The following is a 19,046-nucleotide window of genomic DNA, read 5'->3' on the forward strand; positions in this document are numbered from 1 at the left end:
CTGCAAGCACCCTTGAAGGACTCACATTATCAGTTTACAGAATTTATGGACCCTTTTATTTAATTAGGATAATTATGGAGAATAGGTTCTATGTCTAGAACGTCTCTAGTTGCATGTGCAATAAAGAGGCACAATTTGAAAGTTACTGTCTTTTTTGAAGCCACCCTTCTGTGCAAATCTGTATAATAGTTTCTCACAGTAAAAGGGTTTTCAAAATTTTTTTAGGACAGCAGAAGCAAATTGATCCTGAAACATTCAGAGATTTCTACAACTACTGGAAAGAAACTGAAGCAGAAGCTCAAGAGGTGAATCTGCCACCAGCAGTGATAGAGCACCTGGATAAAAATGAGTGTGTCTACAAGTTATCCTGCTCAGTGAAAACCAACTGTGGGGTGGGGAAAATAGCTCTGACCCAAAAGCGCCTGTTCCTGCTGACTGAAGGGGGGTGTCCTGGCTATGTCCAGATTGCTGCTTTCAGGGATATAGAGGTGAGCATCAACTTCCTGCTCTCTGGCATGACTATGGATATTGGCAGTGTTCTTTTCTGCAAGATGATCTGGCTCTCAGTGTAAAGTTTCAGTAAGGAGAGTAGGAAACATTGCTGAAGTCAGTAATGAGTGAGTGATTACATAAAATTCTGGGGTTTTGGACCAAAAATTCCATGACCAAAATTAAGATGTCATAACCTCTGGATGCAGAGAAGTGTGCAAAGTGCAGTACATCGGTTATGGAGTAGAGAAGTTTAATAACAAAAGCATTAAGTGTGACTGAGGTATCAGCTTGTATCCACTGTGGAACAAAATCTGTGTGATGCTGTTTAGAACTTTTATTTTCATAAAACCATCTCTGCTTAATGGTGTGTATGGACAATTGAAATAATCAGCTATAATTAGAGAAAGTTGCCCTGTAGGCTGAGTGCTGGGATTGCATGGTACATCCCACTTGTTTTCTCTTTTCCATACCTTTCCAGGACGTTAAGAGCACGACCGTAGCTTTCCTTCTGTTGAGAATACCTACTCTGAGGATTAAAACATTATCTAAAAAAGCAGTCTTTGAAGCCAACCTTAAAACTGAGTGTGATCTCTGGTACCTGATAGTGAAAGAGATGTGGGCTGGAAAGAAAATGGCAGATGATCACAAGGTATAAATATGGGAATTTGTAACCAATTAAGTTTGAAGTATGTGCTTTCTGTCTCTGTTCTAAATAATCCATGCACTGGCTGGTGTTTGTGCTGGGCACGACAGACATTCTGACTGCTGGGCATGATGACTTGTAAGAATAATGAGCAACAGATAAGCTACAGTAAGGCTTTTGTCTTTAGGATCCTCAGTATATTCAGCAAGCACTGACAAATGTTCTCCTGATGGATGCTGTGGTTGGTGCCCTGCAGTCCTCCAAAAGCATCTATGCAGCTTCTAAACTGTCTTACTTTGACAGGATGAAAAATGAAGGTCAGTCACACAGAAATGCTCCAAAGCCTTGCTGGTGTGTCATCATCTGTCTCTGCTCTTTCTGTTTATATTCTGTTTTTCAAACTGGTTATGGGTAGAAATACAAAAAGTATTTTTTGTATTTTGTGCCTAATTGCACTTTCACATTATGTAGTTTATTAAATAGTGTTAATAGAAAGTTTAGGGTTTATTAAGGTGTGTGGGGGGGTGTTTTGGTTTGGTTTTGGTTTGTTTTTTTTGCTTCTGTGCATTGGAACCTTCTGTCTCCATGTTGGCTGCTGTGTTTTTTGTCTTGCTTTTTTAGTCTCCCTGGGTGGTGGATCCCTCTGCTACCAGAATTCATACAAATGGTGTTTGGGCTCTACTAGTCAGCTAAGGCTAGAGGGAGAGAAAAGTGAGAAATGGGAATAAATAGTGCAAAATAAGAACCACAGATCTATTTCAGGCATAAGTGTGCATTTCATGGCCTTCTGAAAATCTGTTTTAGTGCCTATGATGGTCCCCAAAACAACTTCAGAGACATTAAAGCACAAGATCAACCCCTCAGCTGGAGAGACATTTCCACAGGCAATAGATGTGTTGCTTTATACTCCAGGTAAGGTGATGTATTGCTCTCCTTAGGTTGGCCCAGCTCTAATTAGCCCAAAAAGCACATTATCTCACAACACCTGGGATTGTGCCTGCCTGATGGTTCCCATTCTGATGTGCTTTGGTTGTGTGTTGAATACTAAACCAGAAAAGTCATTAAAAAAGAACAGCAATATTGCATATTAAGGCACTCCAAGGCATAGTTTTCACAGCCTTAATCTGTCTTTCTGTGTCATATGTGCCATATCATAGACTTCAATTCTGTGTTAATGTGCTCATTAAGACTTCTGCCTCACTTAACTGAGCAGGGTGGGTGGATGATGCTCCACCCTTGATCAGTGTTCACTGTTATGTTTTTATTTTTCAGTGGGCTCCTGTGGGAGTTTGAACCACATGTTTGGTTGAACCACAGTGCAAGGAATAGTGTGGGGAGTGTTGGATTCAATGGTGATTTTTCTCTCTTCATAGTATGAGGCTTCCAAGAGAAGCTCTAATGGAGCAGACAGAGAGTTGATTTATTAGTTGAGTTTCACAGGGCTTAAAATAGCCTTCCTGCAATCCCAGTTAGCTCAGCACTTAGTCATCAAAGAAAGGGATTATCCCTGCTCTGAATAACTTTGGAGTGTAAGATTAAATCATTGGCTGAACTCAAAAAACAGATGAGAACTCACACAAATTCCCTGTGCCAGCTGTGTCAGTCAATAACTGGTGATGCAAGTCCCAGAACACAGATGTGCTTCTGCCTCATAATGGTTTTCCTGCAGGTCTCCAGAAGTGCTTTTTCTTCTACCTCTCTCATCTTCTCTGCTTCATTTCTAGGGCACCTTGACCCTTCAGAAAGACTTGGCAATGCTCACCCAAAACTCTGGTGTGCTTTAAATGAGGGGAGGGTGGTGGTCTTTGATGCCTCCACCTGGTCTATCCAGCAGCACTGCTTCAGAATGGGCCGCTCTAAACTGGTAAGGCTGGCACAGGTCCCACAGTTCCTGCTTTGGCTGGGGGGTTTGTTGCTGTGGCCCTGAATCACATTGTTCCTTAAAAGTTTTTGAGTTGTCTGGGCTTCATTTAACTTGGAAAGATGGAGATTTTTGAGGAAAGGAGAAAAGAGAGGAAGTGGATTCGTAGTAAAACAAATCAACTGGTGAGAAGTGATGGGCTGGATCTGGGAGGGCCTGATGGGTTCTTGGGCCAGGAGGGCAGGTTTGAAACAGCTCAGGAGAAAGAATAAAAGAATCAATGTGAAGAGAAAATGAGAAGAGGAATCCTAAGAATTGACAAAAATGTGCAGAAGAACTGCAAATTAGGGAAAGGTGTAAGGAAAACAAGTAGATGTTACTGAAAGAGAGAGAGAGGTAAAAGAAGGTGACTCAGCCAGCTGGTGAAAGAGTTGCTTGTGAAAGACCAGCTGAAAGAATAACTCTTGATGAAAGGGAGAACTGAACCAGGAGTGCAGCCTGAGTGAAAAACAGCAGAGAGAGCACACAGGAAAAGGGATTGGATGTATCACTTGTGTGAAAGATGAAATATATCCCTGTGGATGAGTTTGAAGGAGGGTCAAAAAGGGAGAGGTAAAGCTGATGGTGAAGAGGAAGGATGGAATTCCAGAAGAGTTGGATACTGACCTGTCCTAAAGAAGAAAAAAAATTTGCAACTGATGGGACTCTGGAGGGAGATAAATGAAGAGCTTGTGATTGAGGGAAGGACATTCCAGAGACAGTAGAGGAGACAGTATTTTCTTAGACACTACTAACTAAAGTAGGAAATAGGGTTATATCAGGCAGGTAGCTTGACTTCCAGTCCAGCTCAGAAGCTGTGGTTCCCCTGATGCCCTTTGTAACTTGGTTTGGGCCAGGAAACACACCTTTGAGTCAGTTCCCAAGAGAAATTATTAATCCTATTTTCTGAAGGACAGACTTGGCAAAGAGCTCTGACCTCTCACATTATTTATAGAGCAGAGCAAAGGACAGAATACTGGAGAGCCAGGTCTTGATCTCTTGCTGTGATCACCAGAAAACTGTAGCATCTGAACACAGCCTTTTGCCATGTTATATTAAAGAATGATTTTTTTTCTTCCAGACTTTGTTTAACCCTGCCTTTTCTCCCCAGACTTGTATGGTCATGGTGGAACAGAGCCAAGTGTGGATTGGTTCTCAGGACTCCATTATTTATATAATCAACACCCACAGTATGTCCTGTAATAAACAACTGAATGATCATCGCTCTGATGTTACAGACATCATTGTGGAGAGCAAGAATGGAACACCCAGGTACATCTAATTTGATTTCCCTAGATATGGAAAGAATTTATCGTTTCAAACAGGGAGGCTTATTCTGCTAACATAAGCCTTCACTTAGCCCATTTTTGTATCTCCCATATTGTCCATGCTCAACTAGGAATTTCCTTTTTAAATAAGGAGCACTGTTTAATTTGGAACAAAGGGGATAAAGGAATGCTCTTTTGGATGAGGATGAGAGCATCCAGGAATTGGCAGCATCCAGTGATGAATCAATACAGATGCAGTTTGAAGGCCACTTCACTTTTGCTTTGAGCCCATCATCAACCAGATGTTTACAGCAGGCTTCTGGATTTTTCTTGCCTGTTTGTAAGAGAAATAATACATTTACTGTTCTGTTCAGGCAAAGTGATTTTGATATTTTGGTAGCACTGGGGAAGAGTGTTGGCTGGAGGCCTTACCCTGCTGTCTTCCCATGGGAACAGCAACTCCAAGGTCAGGCACAGTGGTCAGCCAGCCTGTGGTGCAGCAGGTGTAACTGGGTTTCAGGAAAGATTTGTTTAGGTGTTCTTGGAACCTCCTGAAACAGGTTTTGTCATCCTAAGGCAGCAAATGATAAAGGTAAAAAGAAAAGGGATGCTATAATTTGTTTTCTGAGGTGCATTAGCAAAGAAAACCAGTTTTGAGATGTTTTTGTCTTAAGAGAAAAAAATCCCATCAGGCAGCAACGTTCAGAAGAATTACAGGGAATGTTTTGTTGTAATCAGCTCCTCATGCACGATGTAACACGAGCTCTGAGTTAGCTTGCAGTGTTTCCAGTGACTCAGAGTTTGTGAAGAATTAAAAGGGAACATTAATTTGTCTTACTGTAAAATTGTTTATTTTGCAAGTATGTCTCTTCTATGTCTGCACTCTTTTCTAAACAGAGTGCAGAACTGTACTATTATTGTTTTTTAATCCATGCCAACAGTGAAGCTTACTCCAGCAGTTTAGATGGAACAGTGATTGCTTGGAACATCAGCACTCTGAAAGTGAACCGTGTCTTTCAGCTGCCCTGCCAAAATCTCACCTCTATCAAGCTGCAGAATGACCAACTGTGGTGCTGTAAGTCCATTCCTCAAATAATTAAAAAAAAAAAAATCATCTTCAGATAAAGAAATAAGACAGTTGTTAGGTGCATCCATTTTATTTTACCTTTTATCTCCATGTTTTGGGGAAATGAAAGAAACAGGCACCTCTGTTACTAACTCTTTATCTTTAATGTTGAAGGTACCAGGAGTTGCATTCTTGTGATGTCAACTCATGAGTTTCAGCTGCAGATGAAAATCGAGCATCACCTGGAGGATGTGTGTGCCTGTTTTCTTGGCTTCCAGCTCTTTCCTGAGGTATTACCCTTACAGGAATCATGACCATGTAGCTTTACAAGCCCTAGTTACTGCCACATATTTCCTGTCAGCAGTGCTCATGTCAAACATATCTTTCTGTGCTTTAGAGAGATGAAATGTGGGCATTTTACTCAGGGAGCAGTGACCTGTACATTTGGAACACCAAAGACCTTTCAAGTACCCCTGAGAAGATCCATCTTCAAGATTGCTCTGAGATCACTTGTATGATAAGAGTTAAAAATCAGGTGAGAAGGCATTTGGGCTTTTTTTTACCTGTTGTGGATTTCTTGACTGGAGTTTTGTTTGTTTGTAGCTCTTGTGGGCTGTAATTGCTTCCACACTGGGGCTGTGTGTATGTACAGGTTTGGAGTGTTCATTACTCTTTGAAATCAGAGGAGTTAATGCCTTGTCCAACACAACTGGCTGTTACAGATGTACCCCAAAATGTATGTCAAGCCAGAAGCCTCATCAGTAATTAAATGCATGGTGGCATTTATTAGTCATTGACATTTCAGGGAACTGTAGAAGCTGAAAGTTTACATCCTTTGATATTTCATCTCAGGGCTCCTCAGACTAAGCCTTGAAAAAAGGTTAACAGACAAACAATAAATGCCAATTAATTGGCCTGTTTTTGTACATGACCTTTTCCTTGGTTAGTTACCACATTCCTAATTCAAGAGAGACCAAAGGAGCCAACAGCTTCCTACCTTGGCATCTGGTGTCCATGTCACTGTGGACCTCTGTGTACCTGCTCTTTGTATGGTACCAGTAGCTGTGCAAATGATTGTAGTTGTGCTACCACATGGGCAGGTCCAGGGTTAATTAATATTCAAATAAATAGCTAATGTATTTATTTATCTACTGGGAAAGCAACCTTCAGAATCTTTTTCTTAGATTTACCCTCCTTCCTTCCTCAAAAATGACCTTTTTCATGACATGCCTAATGAAATAGGGAAGCTTTCTCTGTATTCAGCCCTTGGTTAGGTTTGTGAACTAAAATGGAAAATCCTTTTAAGATACTGTTCCCCAAAGCAGAGATTGATATCTTTAACCTTTGCTTTAAGGGAATGAGAGGATTGTTTGAAACCCCCAAGCCATTAAGCTCTCTTTTTTGTTCCACTGAAGAACTTTGTTCCTTTTCCCTTACACTTACTCCTCATTCAGCTTCACTTTAACTAACATTGTAGTCCAGCTCATTGATACAAAAGTAAGGACTGGAAAATATCCCTGTATGCTCCATTTCCTGAACCTGTGTTCACTGTGCCATCTTTCCACCTGCCAACAGTTTGGCAACCCTGTTTGTCCAAAGGGGGAGTTGGTGGAGTAGGTGGAGTACCCATATTCCACAGAATCACAGAAGGGTTGGAAGGGACCACAGTGGGTCATCTGATCCAACCCTCCTGCTCAAGCAGGGTCATCCCAGAGCACAAGGCACAGGATTGTGTCCAGATGGTTCTGGAATATCCCCAGTGAGGGAGACTCCACACCCTCTCTGGGCAACCTGTTCAGTGATCAGTCACTGCACAGGAAAGAAGTTCTTCCTCACAGTCAAGTGGAACTTTCTGGGCATCAGTTCCTGCCCATTCCCTTTTGTCCCATTGCTGGGCACCCCTGAGCAGAGCCTGGTCCATCCTCTGCCCCCTCCCTGCAGACCCTGACAGACATGGGTGAGGTTCTCTCTCACTGTCTCTTCTTGAGGCTGAACAGCCCCAGCTCCCTCAGCCTTTCCTTGTGAGAGAGATGCTCCAGTCCTTTAATTGTATTTAGTTGCCCTCCACTGGCCCTGCTCCAGGAGCTCCATGTATCTCCTGTACTGAGGAGCCCAGAATTGGACACAGTACTTCAGGTGTGGCCTCACCAGGGCTGAGTGGAGGGTGGGATCATCTCCCTTGACCTGCTGGCAATGCTTTTCCCAGTGCACCCCAGATACCATCGGCCTTGGCCACAAGAACACATTGCTGGCTCGGGGACACCTTGTTGTCCACCAGGACCCCCAGGTCCTTCCTCACAGAGCTGCTTTCCAGCAGGTGGGCCCCCAGCTTTTCCTGGTACATGGGATTATTCTCCCCCAGGTGCAAGACCCTGCATCTGCCTTTGTTGAATTTCAGACAGTTCTTCTCTGCCCATCCCTCCTGCCTGTCGAGGTGTTGAAGGGCTGCACAGCCCTCTGGGGGTTCAGCCACTCCTCCCAGCTTTGTGTCATCAGCAAACTGGCTGAGGAGGCATCTCCCCCTTCATCCAAATCATTGATGAAAAAGTTAAGCAATACTGGGCCCAGTATTGACCCTTGGGGACAGCACTGGTGACAGGCCTCCAACTAGACCCTGTGCCACCCTCACACCCCTCTGTGCCCTGCCTCCTCCACAGCAGTGCAGTCACTGACTGTGAACTTGCAGCCTGGTAAAGGCTGACAACAACACTGGTAGGGCTGTCAGTCACAGGCTTTAATTAAAGTGTTTTAATTAAAAGCAAGCCATTTTTCATCTTTAGGGCTACTACTGAAGTGTGCACCTGAGCCTCTCTCTTTCAATGTGCTTTTGGACCCCGTCTCTGTGGCTCTGATTTAATTTTCAACTTGCTGGTGCCCCAGTTTCGTGGAGCAGCAGGTTCCTGAATTTCACTGCCAGCCCTGTACAGAGAAGTAATTTCTTCTCAGTGAAACTGAACTCTTACTGGTTCCCACACGTCCCTGACTTCCCTCATTCTGGGACGTGTTGAGCAGTGCTTCTATATTCTGCTTATCTGCCCTTCTGTGATTTTGTAAACCTTGATGAGATCCCTCCTTAGATGCTCTCCAGCCTAAGGAATCTTGACTTTTCCATCTTTCCTGGGAGGGTGGTGAGGCCCTGGCACAGGTTGCCCAGAGAAGCTGTGGCTGCCCCATCCCTGGAAGTGTCCAAGGCCAGGCTGGATGGGGCTTGGAGCAACCTGGTCTAGAGAAAGGTGTCCCTGCCTGTGGCAAGGGGGTTGGAATTCCATGACCTTTAAGGACCCTTCCAAGCCAAACCATTCTGGCATTCCATGACCTCTGCTCACATGACAGCTGTTCCTGTCTCTGGGCAGTTTTAGTTACAGCAGAGGAGTAAAACCCTCACTGTCCCAACCCCACGTAAATCTCCTCACCCGTGTCCTGGACTGCAGTGCAAAGCAGTGGAAGTGACTGTGGGTTTGTTCTGTTCCCCCAGCTGTGGGTTGGCAGCAGTGGGAAGCTGCAAGGCAAGAGCAAAGGGAAGATCTACGTGGTCAGTGCCGAGAGGAGGAGCGTGGAGAAGGAGCTGGTCGGCCACGCGGCCGCGGTGAGGGCACTGTGCTCGGCCGAGGACAGGTACGTCCTCAGCGGCTCTGGGAAGGAGGAAGGCAAGATTGCCATTTGGAAGGCTGGATAGACAAGCTGTTCCAGGTGTGTCTGCCTGTGCTGGGAAGGCTGGATAGACAAACTGTTCCAAGTGTGTCTGCCTGTGCTGGGAAGGCTGGATAGACAAACTGTTCCAAGTGTGTCTGCCTGTGCTGGGAAAAGGCGAAGACCTCGGGCTGTGTTTACTCCAGCATTTGGCGTCTCTTTCAACCACCTGTCAGTGTTATTGTGTTGTATTTATTGAGTTATTTCAGTCCCTACATTGTTGTGGAAAATGGAAATCGAACCAAATCTCCCCTCACACCTGGTTCTGCTCCTGCACGTTTGATAAAGGAATGGAAGTGTGAGCAGGGGGGTCACTGGCTTCAGACTGGACACGAGGTGGTGTGGAGGGTCAGGGTTCCAGGCCAGACTGCCTGGTGCAGGTGGTGTTGGGAATGCTGGAGCCAGCTCAGCAATTCCATGGGAGCTCTCTCTGGGCAGTGCAGGGTTGCCTAAAAATGGGATTTGATGCTGGCTTCACAGCCTGGAATAGCTGGAAATGGGCACTGAAACACAAAAACCAAGTGCACTTGTACTCATGGAATTGCTGTCAGTGCTGAGCTCGGAGCTGTGGCTGGGCAGAGCATCCCTACCCTTGGTGGGATTTATGGGGCTGTTTTGTTTAAAATGCAGACACTGACAGGCTCTCCCCCACAGCACTGAAAGCTCCTGCAGCTGAGACAAGATACTGGGATATTTTCAATGACTGTTTTACTTCTTAAACTTGTTTTTCCTTTAAAGGCAATGCACAGCACTTGGTGTTTCTAAAAGTTTGTGAAACTGAATATTTTTATCTGGAGCACTAATTTATTTAATTCCTGTATATATTTGCTTTTGGAAGCACCTCTCACTCCCTATGCAAACCAACCCCTGCCCCTCCTCCCTTCAGTCCCTCTTTCTGCAGCTGGAGGAATTGCAGTTATTTTGGGTAGAACCTGCTTCATTTTTGAATTCTGCAGGGTCCTCAAACTCCTCCTCCACCCCTGGAGTGAACACCACTGGGCTGCATCCTGGGGGAGTCTCCAGAGCAGCGTTCCCTGATCCCTGCCTGATGCACAGTGGTTTTTCCACTGATGACAAATACAAGTAAAACAATAAATACGTGCAGAGTAGTTTTACCTGTATCAGTGCTGAGTACAGTGGAAAACAGTGTTTAAAATACTGTAAATAGAAGGACAAAAATGGGCTGCTACTTTTGTTAATACAAATAAACCACTGTAGGGCTAATAGAAGGGTAAATGACTGGAAATGTACTCCATGTAATATTTCTGCTGTGATAAAAGTTTTTATCATATGATGGCAACCTGAAATTCTTTTTTAGGTTTTTTTTATCAATGTAAGAATATTAAACACTATATTGATACTCTGGCCTCTCTTTGTTCTTTTTCCTGTGTAACTCCATACACAGGAGTGATGATTTTAGCACTGACTTTCATCCTCTGTGTGCTGTGAAGAATAATTGCCTGGTTTTATTCTCTGCATATTCTCCTTTCTGAAGCAGCTTCTGCTGTAACATGTCCCCTTTGAGCCCCACATCTGTGACTTCCAGGTTCCTTCTTTCCTCCCCTGGTGCTCTCTGGCTGTTGGGGGTGACAGGAATTATTTACTGAGTTCAGAGATTTCTCTGCACAGAAACACGGGGGCTGTTAATGAACTTTCCCTGGCTGCAGAAATGAACCAGGAGCACCAACCTGCCGCCTGCCTGTCGCTGCCTTCATTGGTTTTTATTCCTGATAGAATTTTTAAACCTGGTTTCGCCTTCTCAGATGGTTTGTGGGTTGATCAGCCTTGTGCCACTGTGCCACTGCCCATTTCTTGGAAGCCTCAAGGCTAACGTTTGTTCAACTCCTTTTTGCTGTTAATTTTTTTTCCTGGTCCCCTGAACTGGGGGAACCTGAAGGGAGCCCACGACGCTCTTCGTCATGTGGTTCAGTTTTTGGTAGTGCTGTGAGGGAGTTGGGACTTGATGGGTCCCTTGCACCTTGAACTATTCTGTAATTCTACGCTCAAACCAAGGGATGGCAGTGTTTGCTTCCAGAAATAATCCGGCTGTGGCGATGGAGCTGCTTGGAAGTTCAGGCTGTCGTGTGCTGGCTGTGATCTCCCCGCCAGGGCCATGCAGGGAGGGAGGAAACAGCCCCTTCCTCTGCTTCCCAGCCCGCGCCCCCGGGCTGCTGGGGGTCTGTTCGTGGGACCAGGCCCCTTTTTCCTTCGGTGCCGGTTGAATCCTGCCTGTCCCTGTAATCCTGTCGGAGCAAAAGCCCATTCTCGCCCCCTGCCGAGGACTTCTTACCCGTCTGCATCCATTTAATGTGCCACCTGTCACCTGCAGCATTCCCGGGGATCTGGCTCCCCTCTCCAGGGGGAGTTTTCCTCTCCCACTCAGGTGTCAGGACGGGGATGGTGCTGCACAAATCCCACTTGGTGCAGCCCCCTGGAAAGGAGGGAAACGCTGCCTGCTCAGGGCTGGAAGCTGGAGGAGCACATGCCACCCTTGCCCCCAGGATTTGGGCCACTGTCCTGCTGCCCCTACCCTCGGTCAAGACTAAGAAGTGGAGGCCGCGCTGGAACAGCTCCTCCCCGGGCCGTTCCCAGCCGCTCCAAGGCCCTGTGAGCTGTTTTGTAACAAACAGCTCAGGGAGTGACCCAGCCCCTCTGTCCTCGCCCCCTCCCCGGCCAGCCCAGACCCAGCAGCCGCTCCCAGCCCCAGGAGGGACCGGGTGCTCCGGACAGGGATCGCTGTCCCTCTCCGAGGGCCAGGGATGGGTCACATCCCCTGAGCCAAGCGGGGGCTTTGGGCTCTCCAGGTGGAGTTTCCCCAAGGTAAGGAGGAGCCCAGGGCCAGCAGGGGAGGCTCTTGCCCTCGTCACTTGCTCACTTCATAGTAGCCCTGTAGTAGGTACTACAAAGTAAATCAGCTCTATCCACCCAAAACCAGCCTGGTCTGGGTGTCCTGTAGGAATCTGGAGAGGCTCCTTCCCGTGCTCTTCCCTCGGTGCTGGTGAAAAAGCAAGTTAATAAATCGGCTGAAAGCTGGATTTACTTTATGTTTTCAGTTCTTCCTTAACCTCAGTCGAGTGACAAGATGGTGGCTGAGCCGTGTTAAGTCAAAAATAAACCAAACTCTGGGTGGGCATTGACTTGGCACTGAATTCTTGGAGCTGCCGATACTGATTATGAGGAATTTCCTTCAGGAGAAGTCACAGGTCAAATCTGTCACAGAAAGTACGAATCAAACTGAATCAAACGGGACAACTGAGCTCTTCACTGCAAGTTTAACCCTGTCAGCTTGTGATCTCATCCAGGGGTCCCTCCGGCTTTCCCTTCTTGTCACTCCCAATGGCCCAAGAGGTTGATCAGTTTGGATGGGAACTGAATTCTCTGGAAGCTGCTTAGGGCTATGGAATCATGGACTTGCAGGTGATGCTTCTTTCCTCCGAAACACTCCCAGGCCGTCCTGTGCCGAGGGACCCCAATTCACCAAGCATTTGTGAACTGTGACACTTGATTTTTTTTGCCAGGCAATGTTTGTTTGGCAGGAGCGGTTTTGGAAATATCAGTGAAGCTTTGGGGTGCAGGTGAGTGTTGTTTTGGACAGCTCAGGGACCGGGTGTCCTCCTCCTCCCCTTCCCTACAAACACCACAGGGACACGAGCCACCAACTCTTACTGAAATGTTTATTAAGATCGAACTTCGGAACAACGGATCGGAACACAATGTCTCGTGGAGTAGAATATCTCTAAATTGATTTGTTTTCCTTTTCTATGCGTAAATGAAAAAAAAAATCAAGATTATACAAAAAAGAACAGAAAGTGCAGAACACAATAAAACAGTTCTCATGCAACAAATCTTTTTTTTTTTTGTTTTAACCTTAAAACAGAAAATAAGCTCAACAGTGTAGAAATAAAAATCATACATACATTATGCCGTCTACGCACTCAAACATTCATCTGTGACATCACTTTTCTTTATCCCTTTTTCCTCATAAAACAACATTATGTGTTTAACACATGCTTATAAACATTGCTAAACTCAGCAAGAGCTATTATAGTGCCCCAACTTAATAAGTTGATAAAAAAGTAGTTGTCATATGGCCAGTTCACAAAGGAACTAAATATTCTCTTTTTTTTTTTAAATTTTTTTTAATTTTATTTTTCCCCGCTATGAGATGCCTATATGCAGCTTTCTAGTAATATGAGGCATTTAAAATAAGCTGGTCATTTGGCTACCAAAAGGGCTTAGTGTTCATGTTACATCAGGAAAACCAAATTCACGTGGGGAACTGCCAATTTGTTGAGAGAAAGGTCTGAATTTTGGGGTTATTTATTACAATTCGGCTCTTGCCAAGGACTGAGAAGATCCAGAGTTTGGCTAAACACGCCCAGAGCTTCACTCCCAGCTTCCAAGTTTAAGAATGAATGTGCCAGAGCATGTCAAATTGAACTGTGTCCTGGGTTTTCCCTAAAATTTTTGCAGGTCACAAGGGCATCAAAAGCCCTTTAATTATAGCAGATGCTTCCTTTTAGGGGGGGTTGTATTTGCCCCTCCTGGGCACCCCTCGCCCTCCCTGGGGCAGGGAGGGTGACATTGGGTTTCAGGTGAAGCCACAGTGCTGCTCGGGATGAGGAACCAAACCAAATCAAGTTTTCCAGGAGGTGATTTCCAGGAAAACCTGGAACATCTTAATGAGCAGATCGGTGGGAGTGAGCGCTGTGTTAGGAGAAGGAATTGAGCCTTTTTGTTGTTTTCGAAGGCAATTTCTGAACTGCTGAGCCTCAGAATCAAACCCCAGTTGGTATTTGACCTTCTGCAGCTCCTTTGGATGCAACATGACAAGACAGAAAACTTTGGGTAGCTCCCCTTTTTTTTCCAAATGACCTTTTTTTTTTTCTTTTTTGACGTGCTTTACAAATGTTCAGCTTTGTCGTTTAAGGAAGGAAAACAGCTAAAGGACTCTCTGGAACCATAAAGTTTCTGCAAAGAAAAATAAAATTTGGTATTTCTTCCACACAGTCATCAACAACATTTCTGTGCAACATTTGGTGTCCGTTACATTTATTTGGCCTATTCAAAGGAAACGAGGACAAAACAGCTGCAAAGAAAACCAACTTCTCTCTCACAACAGATACTTCAGATGCCGAAGCTGCTACATGTGCTTGGAATATCATGCAGGAGTTTACTTGTTCATTTAAATAGGATACATATTTATAGCTGAGCATCGGACTGGGATGAGGGGAAACCTGGAAGAACTCAGTTGAAGACATTGTGGAGTGGTGACAGTGAGCACACAACCCCCAAAGGTATTTTGACTGAGCAGTGTGTCTGAAAACGTACAGACACACAGACACACACACACACCTCTAAAACCCCAGATCTCAGTGACTGGACTATGATTCAGGGACTCCAGGAAGGCACCTGCCCTCCCTGCACTTCCCTCCTGCCCAGATGTGGGTGCAGTGTTCTCAAGAACAAACTGACTTTCTCCACCTTTACCCCTAAATGTGACTCAGCCTGCAGGGCTGTGAGACCTGCCAGCCAGGAAAATCCTGCCTTTTGTGGTGGATGCTGGAGGAATGCAAGCTCACCCAGGGAACCTGTTCCTAAGGATGGAACCAGGTTTTAACGAGGTACCTGGCAAGAAGCACCATTGTTGACACTGTCATTCCAGATGTTGGGGGATTCAGATTAGATAGGAGGGAGAAAAGAAAGACTCAGTCCTTGCCTCTGTGGCAAACCCCACACATCCTGCTCCATCCCAGGGTCTGTGTGCCACCATCCATTGGCAGGAAAACCAGGAGGGTGAATTTGCAGCCGCCTCCTTTCCAGCCCAATATTTCAGAGCCTGGAAAGAGGCTCCAAGGGAAAGGGGAGAAGGACCTCTGTTGGCTTTACTGGCTTCCTCCCTCCTGGTGATGATCAACCCCAGTCTTCCCATAACTGCTCACAGCCAGCGCCAGCAAAACACCAGATTCCTGTTATTAAAAGGCTATTTAGGCAATAAATCTCTATAAAGTCATCAAACCAGCAGGAAGAGAAACATTCCTAAGAAATTATTGCTTCTGGAGTCTGAAATTGCCATCCACGAACAGCACAGATCTGACTGGACTCTTGGAATGACCCAACAGGGCCAAACCCACACTCTGCCTTTCCAAGGGGTGGAAGTTAAAGCTTCTCTGCTCTCACATCAAACATCTCCAGCCCTGGAGACTCTGAGCCTCGTGTCTGAGGTGTCACTGCAGCAGAACAGGTTCAAATTGTTTATAGTATCAAGCAACGCAGAATTAAACCACCAAACTTCAGTCCTACTGCAGTGAAGGTCCAAGGGGATGACTTTGAGTAGACAGTGATACCCACAAACAAAAAGTGGTGCTTGTTGTCACAAGGAACAACAACGAAAAAGCCACTTCAAATCTCTCTTCCCACAACTTCTGCAATAAACACTTAAAATTGTATAACTTTACTTTAAATTGTGGCAAAAAAAATAATCATTTCTGTATCAAAAGATAAGGTGAGGGACAGATGAAGAAATAAATTGTTGCCCACTCTACCCTGAGAAGTGCTGGGGTGAGAAAGAAAACTCAAATCCAAGGAAAAGCCCTCAGCAGGTAAAGGTGGCGTGGGGGTTTCCCAGGCTGGCCTAGGGACAGGAGGAGATGCTTTGGCTGGGGCTGCCCAAGTTAATTCTTCTGGCAACACTACAAATATTTCAGTGTGTTTACAATGAATAATTATTTCCTTCACTGTTACTGGGGAGTGAAATCAGCTTCCTGCTACGGCAGCCGCATACTCCTGCCTTATGAGCCCCACAAACAACTCTAGAGATGGATTTTGACATCCAGTTCTTAGAAATGAAGCTGTCCCAAGCACTGCCCAGGACAAAACTGGCCCTGCCCCGCCTTTGCTTGAAACCTCTGGGTTGGAAACATCATTTGAAAGGTCCTTCCTCCCTCCTCGCCCTTCCCTGGCTGAGAAAGCTCAATAAACGTGGGTGAGCTCACCCCCAAAATGGTGTCATGGTCCCTCTGGTGGGTGTGAAGTCAGAGGGAGCTTTGACCTCTCCTCCCTCTCTGCAGGTCCTTGGTCAGTGGGATGGTGCAGCAAAAGAGAGCTTGGCTTAGAAGGTGCAATGTGGAGTAACCAGGATTTGATCCAGGCTGATCAATGGAACTCGTGGGAAAAGGGTAAGGCTGGCACTGGTCAGAAGATGCAGGTTTTTAAACTGCTGAAGACCCTTTCCAGCAGGAGAGATTAAAATGAGGAGTACTTGACAGAGGTCATTTAACAGAAAGCAGAATCTTCAGGGAGCTTCAAAACTAAGACATTAAAGCCACTTTAAAGTGTGTAACTTACACGAATGCCAGTTCTAGGGTGGAACACAACACTCGTCTCTGCAACAGTGAATATCACCAGAATATATTAAATGTAACTGAGATGATAAAATTCACGGCAGAAGTTCAGTTCAAGGATTTCTCATGACTGATTTCTTCAGTAAGGTCTCATACCCTTCAGTAGTATCGCTCCCCTGGCTGAACACAGTTCACAGTACATGTTCTCAGTAAAAAAATATTCACCCCAAAGGGAAAAAAAAAAAGAGTTTCTCAAGATACTTGTTAAAAAAACCAGCCCCTACATCCTGTGTGATCACATGTACTTCAGAACTTTGTGATGTCACCCTTGACAACAGAGGCCATTGGTGCTGACTGGAAGCCTTCAGCTGAGAAATCCATGGATGCCACCAGGAATTCGACAGGGATGCCAGCCCTCAAATACACTCAAACATCCATTTCTCAAACACATGGACAATTCAAGTAATGTATTAAAAACAGCTTCTCATTTTGAAGTAGAGCTTCTTTGCCTGGACTGCAGCATGATTGACACAGGCATTTGAAAGTCTTGGAGCAGGAGGAGTTTGAGGCAGCAGGAATGTCACACCGCTCTGTGTATGTCCAGCACATGGATTGAGGGCAGCCCGGGGGCCCACCCCAAAACGAGTCCAGAGCATCACAAACTCTTCTGACAAAGGACAAACTAAGTTTGGTTTCGAAAGTTGCTTTAAGTGGCTGCTGGATAGTGATCCAAACCTATTTTGAATCAGACTAGCACAACTCTTGCAAACTCTTCCCAGAAGAATGTCTTTGCACTGCAGCTGTGTCCTGAACCACGGAAGGGGGCAGGAGGATGTGTTGACGACACTGGAATGGCAGCTCGGGAGAGCTCCAGCCTACAATTCCTCTAACACAGGGACTGGAACAGCAACACTGGAATTTTAAGGCCTAAAAAACTGTTTCTGACAGAGATTTTTACAAACCCAGACTATGCCATAAAGTGACAGAGGTAGGCCTTGGGCTCACCTTGTTGTACTGACCCCGTGCCTTCACCTCGGCTGCGGCGCTCCCAGCCAGGAGGTTAAAGGATCATAAAAAGTGCAATTAATCCACGACTTCCTTTCCCTGTGGAAGAGAATCCGCACGCCCCCTCCCATGAAGCTGATCCCGGAGACGCCCTTTCTCCGTGGCAGCTTCATCCAGAGATGATCAGGTTTAAATGCCAAGAAAACCCCCCTCAGTTCACCACAGCACGTAAAATTCCCAGCTAAAAATTGTCACAGCGTATTCCAACGACATTCATAAAATGCAGCACTTGTGATAAAAAAACCTGTGAGTGCTGGTCACCTCTCCCAGCTGCTGCTCCTTCCGTCCAGAGCTGAAATACAGCACACAGTGTCACCCTCCCCTGAAGAGCAGCAGATTTGGGAGTGGCTGTGAACAGTTATGACTAAAGAAGAATTCATGGCAGTTTCTCAGAAACCGCAGTAATTGCTTTTGCTTTTCTTCAAAATAATTGCAAATCAAAGGATTCTGTAGTAATTGCACTAACAAAAACATGAAATCTAAAATTAAAGTAGCTGTCAGACCAGTAATACCATGCTCCTGAAAAAAAAAATGATTGTTGTCTGAGCGTTTGATTCGGGTATTACACTAGTGAAATCTGAAATGTTCAGACAAAAAATGGCAAGAGACTAGAGGTGGAGATCGCTTCCATTTTTCGTTAGTTTAAAAACAGCCGAAAACTTGAATTTTTTTCTAACTGCTAATTGTATACACTGTGAGTCTCATGCAGATTAATAAAACTTACTTGAAACCTAAATGTGTTCTTAATAAAAAAAGTGTTCAGAAATGACGTCTCTAAGTTGTAGAGAAAGCAATCAGCATCCGAGCGACCCGCTCAAACCTAGAGGAAGGACTACAGAACTTCATTTACACTTTTGCACGAAACTGCCTTTTCTTCTGCAGATTTTAGTTACGAGTAGTGAAGGTCCTAATTTGTTTTTTTTTTCCTGAAAAAAAAAAAACAACAAACAACCAAACCCAAAAAACGAAACCAACAAAAGTTCTTGATCCTGCACCTGCACTCCTTGGAATGTGGGTGAGCAGCGAGGGGCTCATACGGCTGACTCGCCCTCGGGCTCGGCCGCCGTGGCTCCTTTGCGCGTCAGCTTCAGCACCGTCGGCTTCTCCACGCCCGCGCCGCCGCCCTCGGCTGCCTCCGGAGGACCCAGTCCTTTCTGCTCTTCCTTTGGCTCTTCGTTCACTTCGGGGTAAATCACCAAGAAGGTGGCTGTCAAAAACCCCAGGAAGGACCCCACGGAAGCCACCATGGGGATGACTCTGACGGTGCCGACCGCGTCCACCACGCCGCCGAGCGCGGAGGCCACGAGGATCTGGGAGATATAAACTTGGCATGACAGGATGGCGCAGTCTATGCCGAACCCTCGCTTCGAGTTCCCAGGGCTGTGGTGAATGTACTGTGAAAAGACAAAAAATGTGTTAGGGGAGGTAAAACAGTGGCTGAAAGCAAACACTCAAATGCAGAACCTTCCTTGAACTTCTCAGCCTTGTGGGTGACTTCACGTCCTCCTTGTGGCATCACAACTCCAGAGAAACAAGTCTCCTCATCTACTCATCAACAGCCTCCTCACCTTGCAGCATG

At 45.6% G+C, this 19,046-nt stretch overlaps 2 protein-coding genes across 8 annotated transcripts in view; one reads left to right on the forward strand and one right to left on the reverse strand.

Annotated features, from left to right (window-relative positions):
• The window catches only part of DENND3 (DENN domain containing 3), a 35,106-nt gene extending 21,598 nt beyond the window's left edge, over positions 1-13,508 (forward strand). Inside the window, exons 14-23 of the mRNA XM_051802022.1 lie at positions 226-488; positions 971-1,141; positions 1,323-1,452; positions 1,940-2,047; positions 2,860-2,999; positions 4,147-4,307; positions 5,245-5,378; positions 5,544-5,659; positions 5,767-5,904; positions 8,845-13,508. Of these exons, the coding sequence (XP_051657982.1) occupies positions 226-488; positions 971-1,141; positions 1,323-1,452; positions 1,940-2,047; positions 2,860-2,999; positions 4,147-4,307; positions 5,245-5,378; positions 5,544-5,659; positions 5,767-5,904; positions 8,845-9,045 (1,562 nt within the window). The 3' untranslated portion in view covers positions 9,046-13,508. The remainder of the gene's footprint in view (positions 1-225; positions 489-970; positions 1,142-1,322; positions 1,453-1,939; positions 2,048-2,859; positions 3,000-4,146; positions 4,308-5,244; positions 5,379-5,543; positions 5,660-5,766; positions 5,905-8,844) is intronic.
• SLC45A4 (solute carrier family 45 member 4) overlaps positions 12,720-19,046 on the reverse strand; it is an 88,384-nt gene continuing 82,057 nt past the window's right edge. For all 7 annotated transcript variants that reach the window (XM_051802066.1, XM_051802071.1, XM_051802065.1 and 4 more), the window contains one exon: positions 12,720-18,861. In XM_051802066.1, coding sequence (XP_051658026.1) covers positions 18,499-18,861 — 363 coding nt within the window. In that variant the 3' untranslated portion in view covers positions 12,720-18,498. The remainder of the gene's footprint in view (positions 18,862-19,046) is intronic.

This window comes from Manacus candei, unplaced genomic scaffold, assembly GCF_025592945.1.
Source record: "Manacus candei isolate 608988 ecotype Guabito, Panama unplaced genomic scaffold, ASM2559294v1 h1tg000054l, whole genome shotgun sequence".
NCBI lineage: Eukaryota > Metazoa > Chordata > Aves > Passeriformes > Pipridae > Manacus > Manacus candei.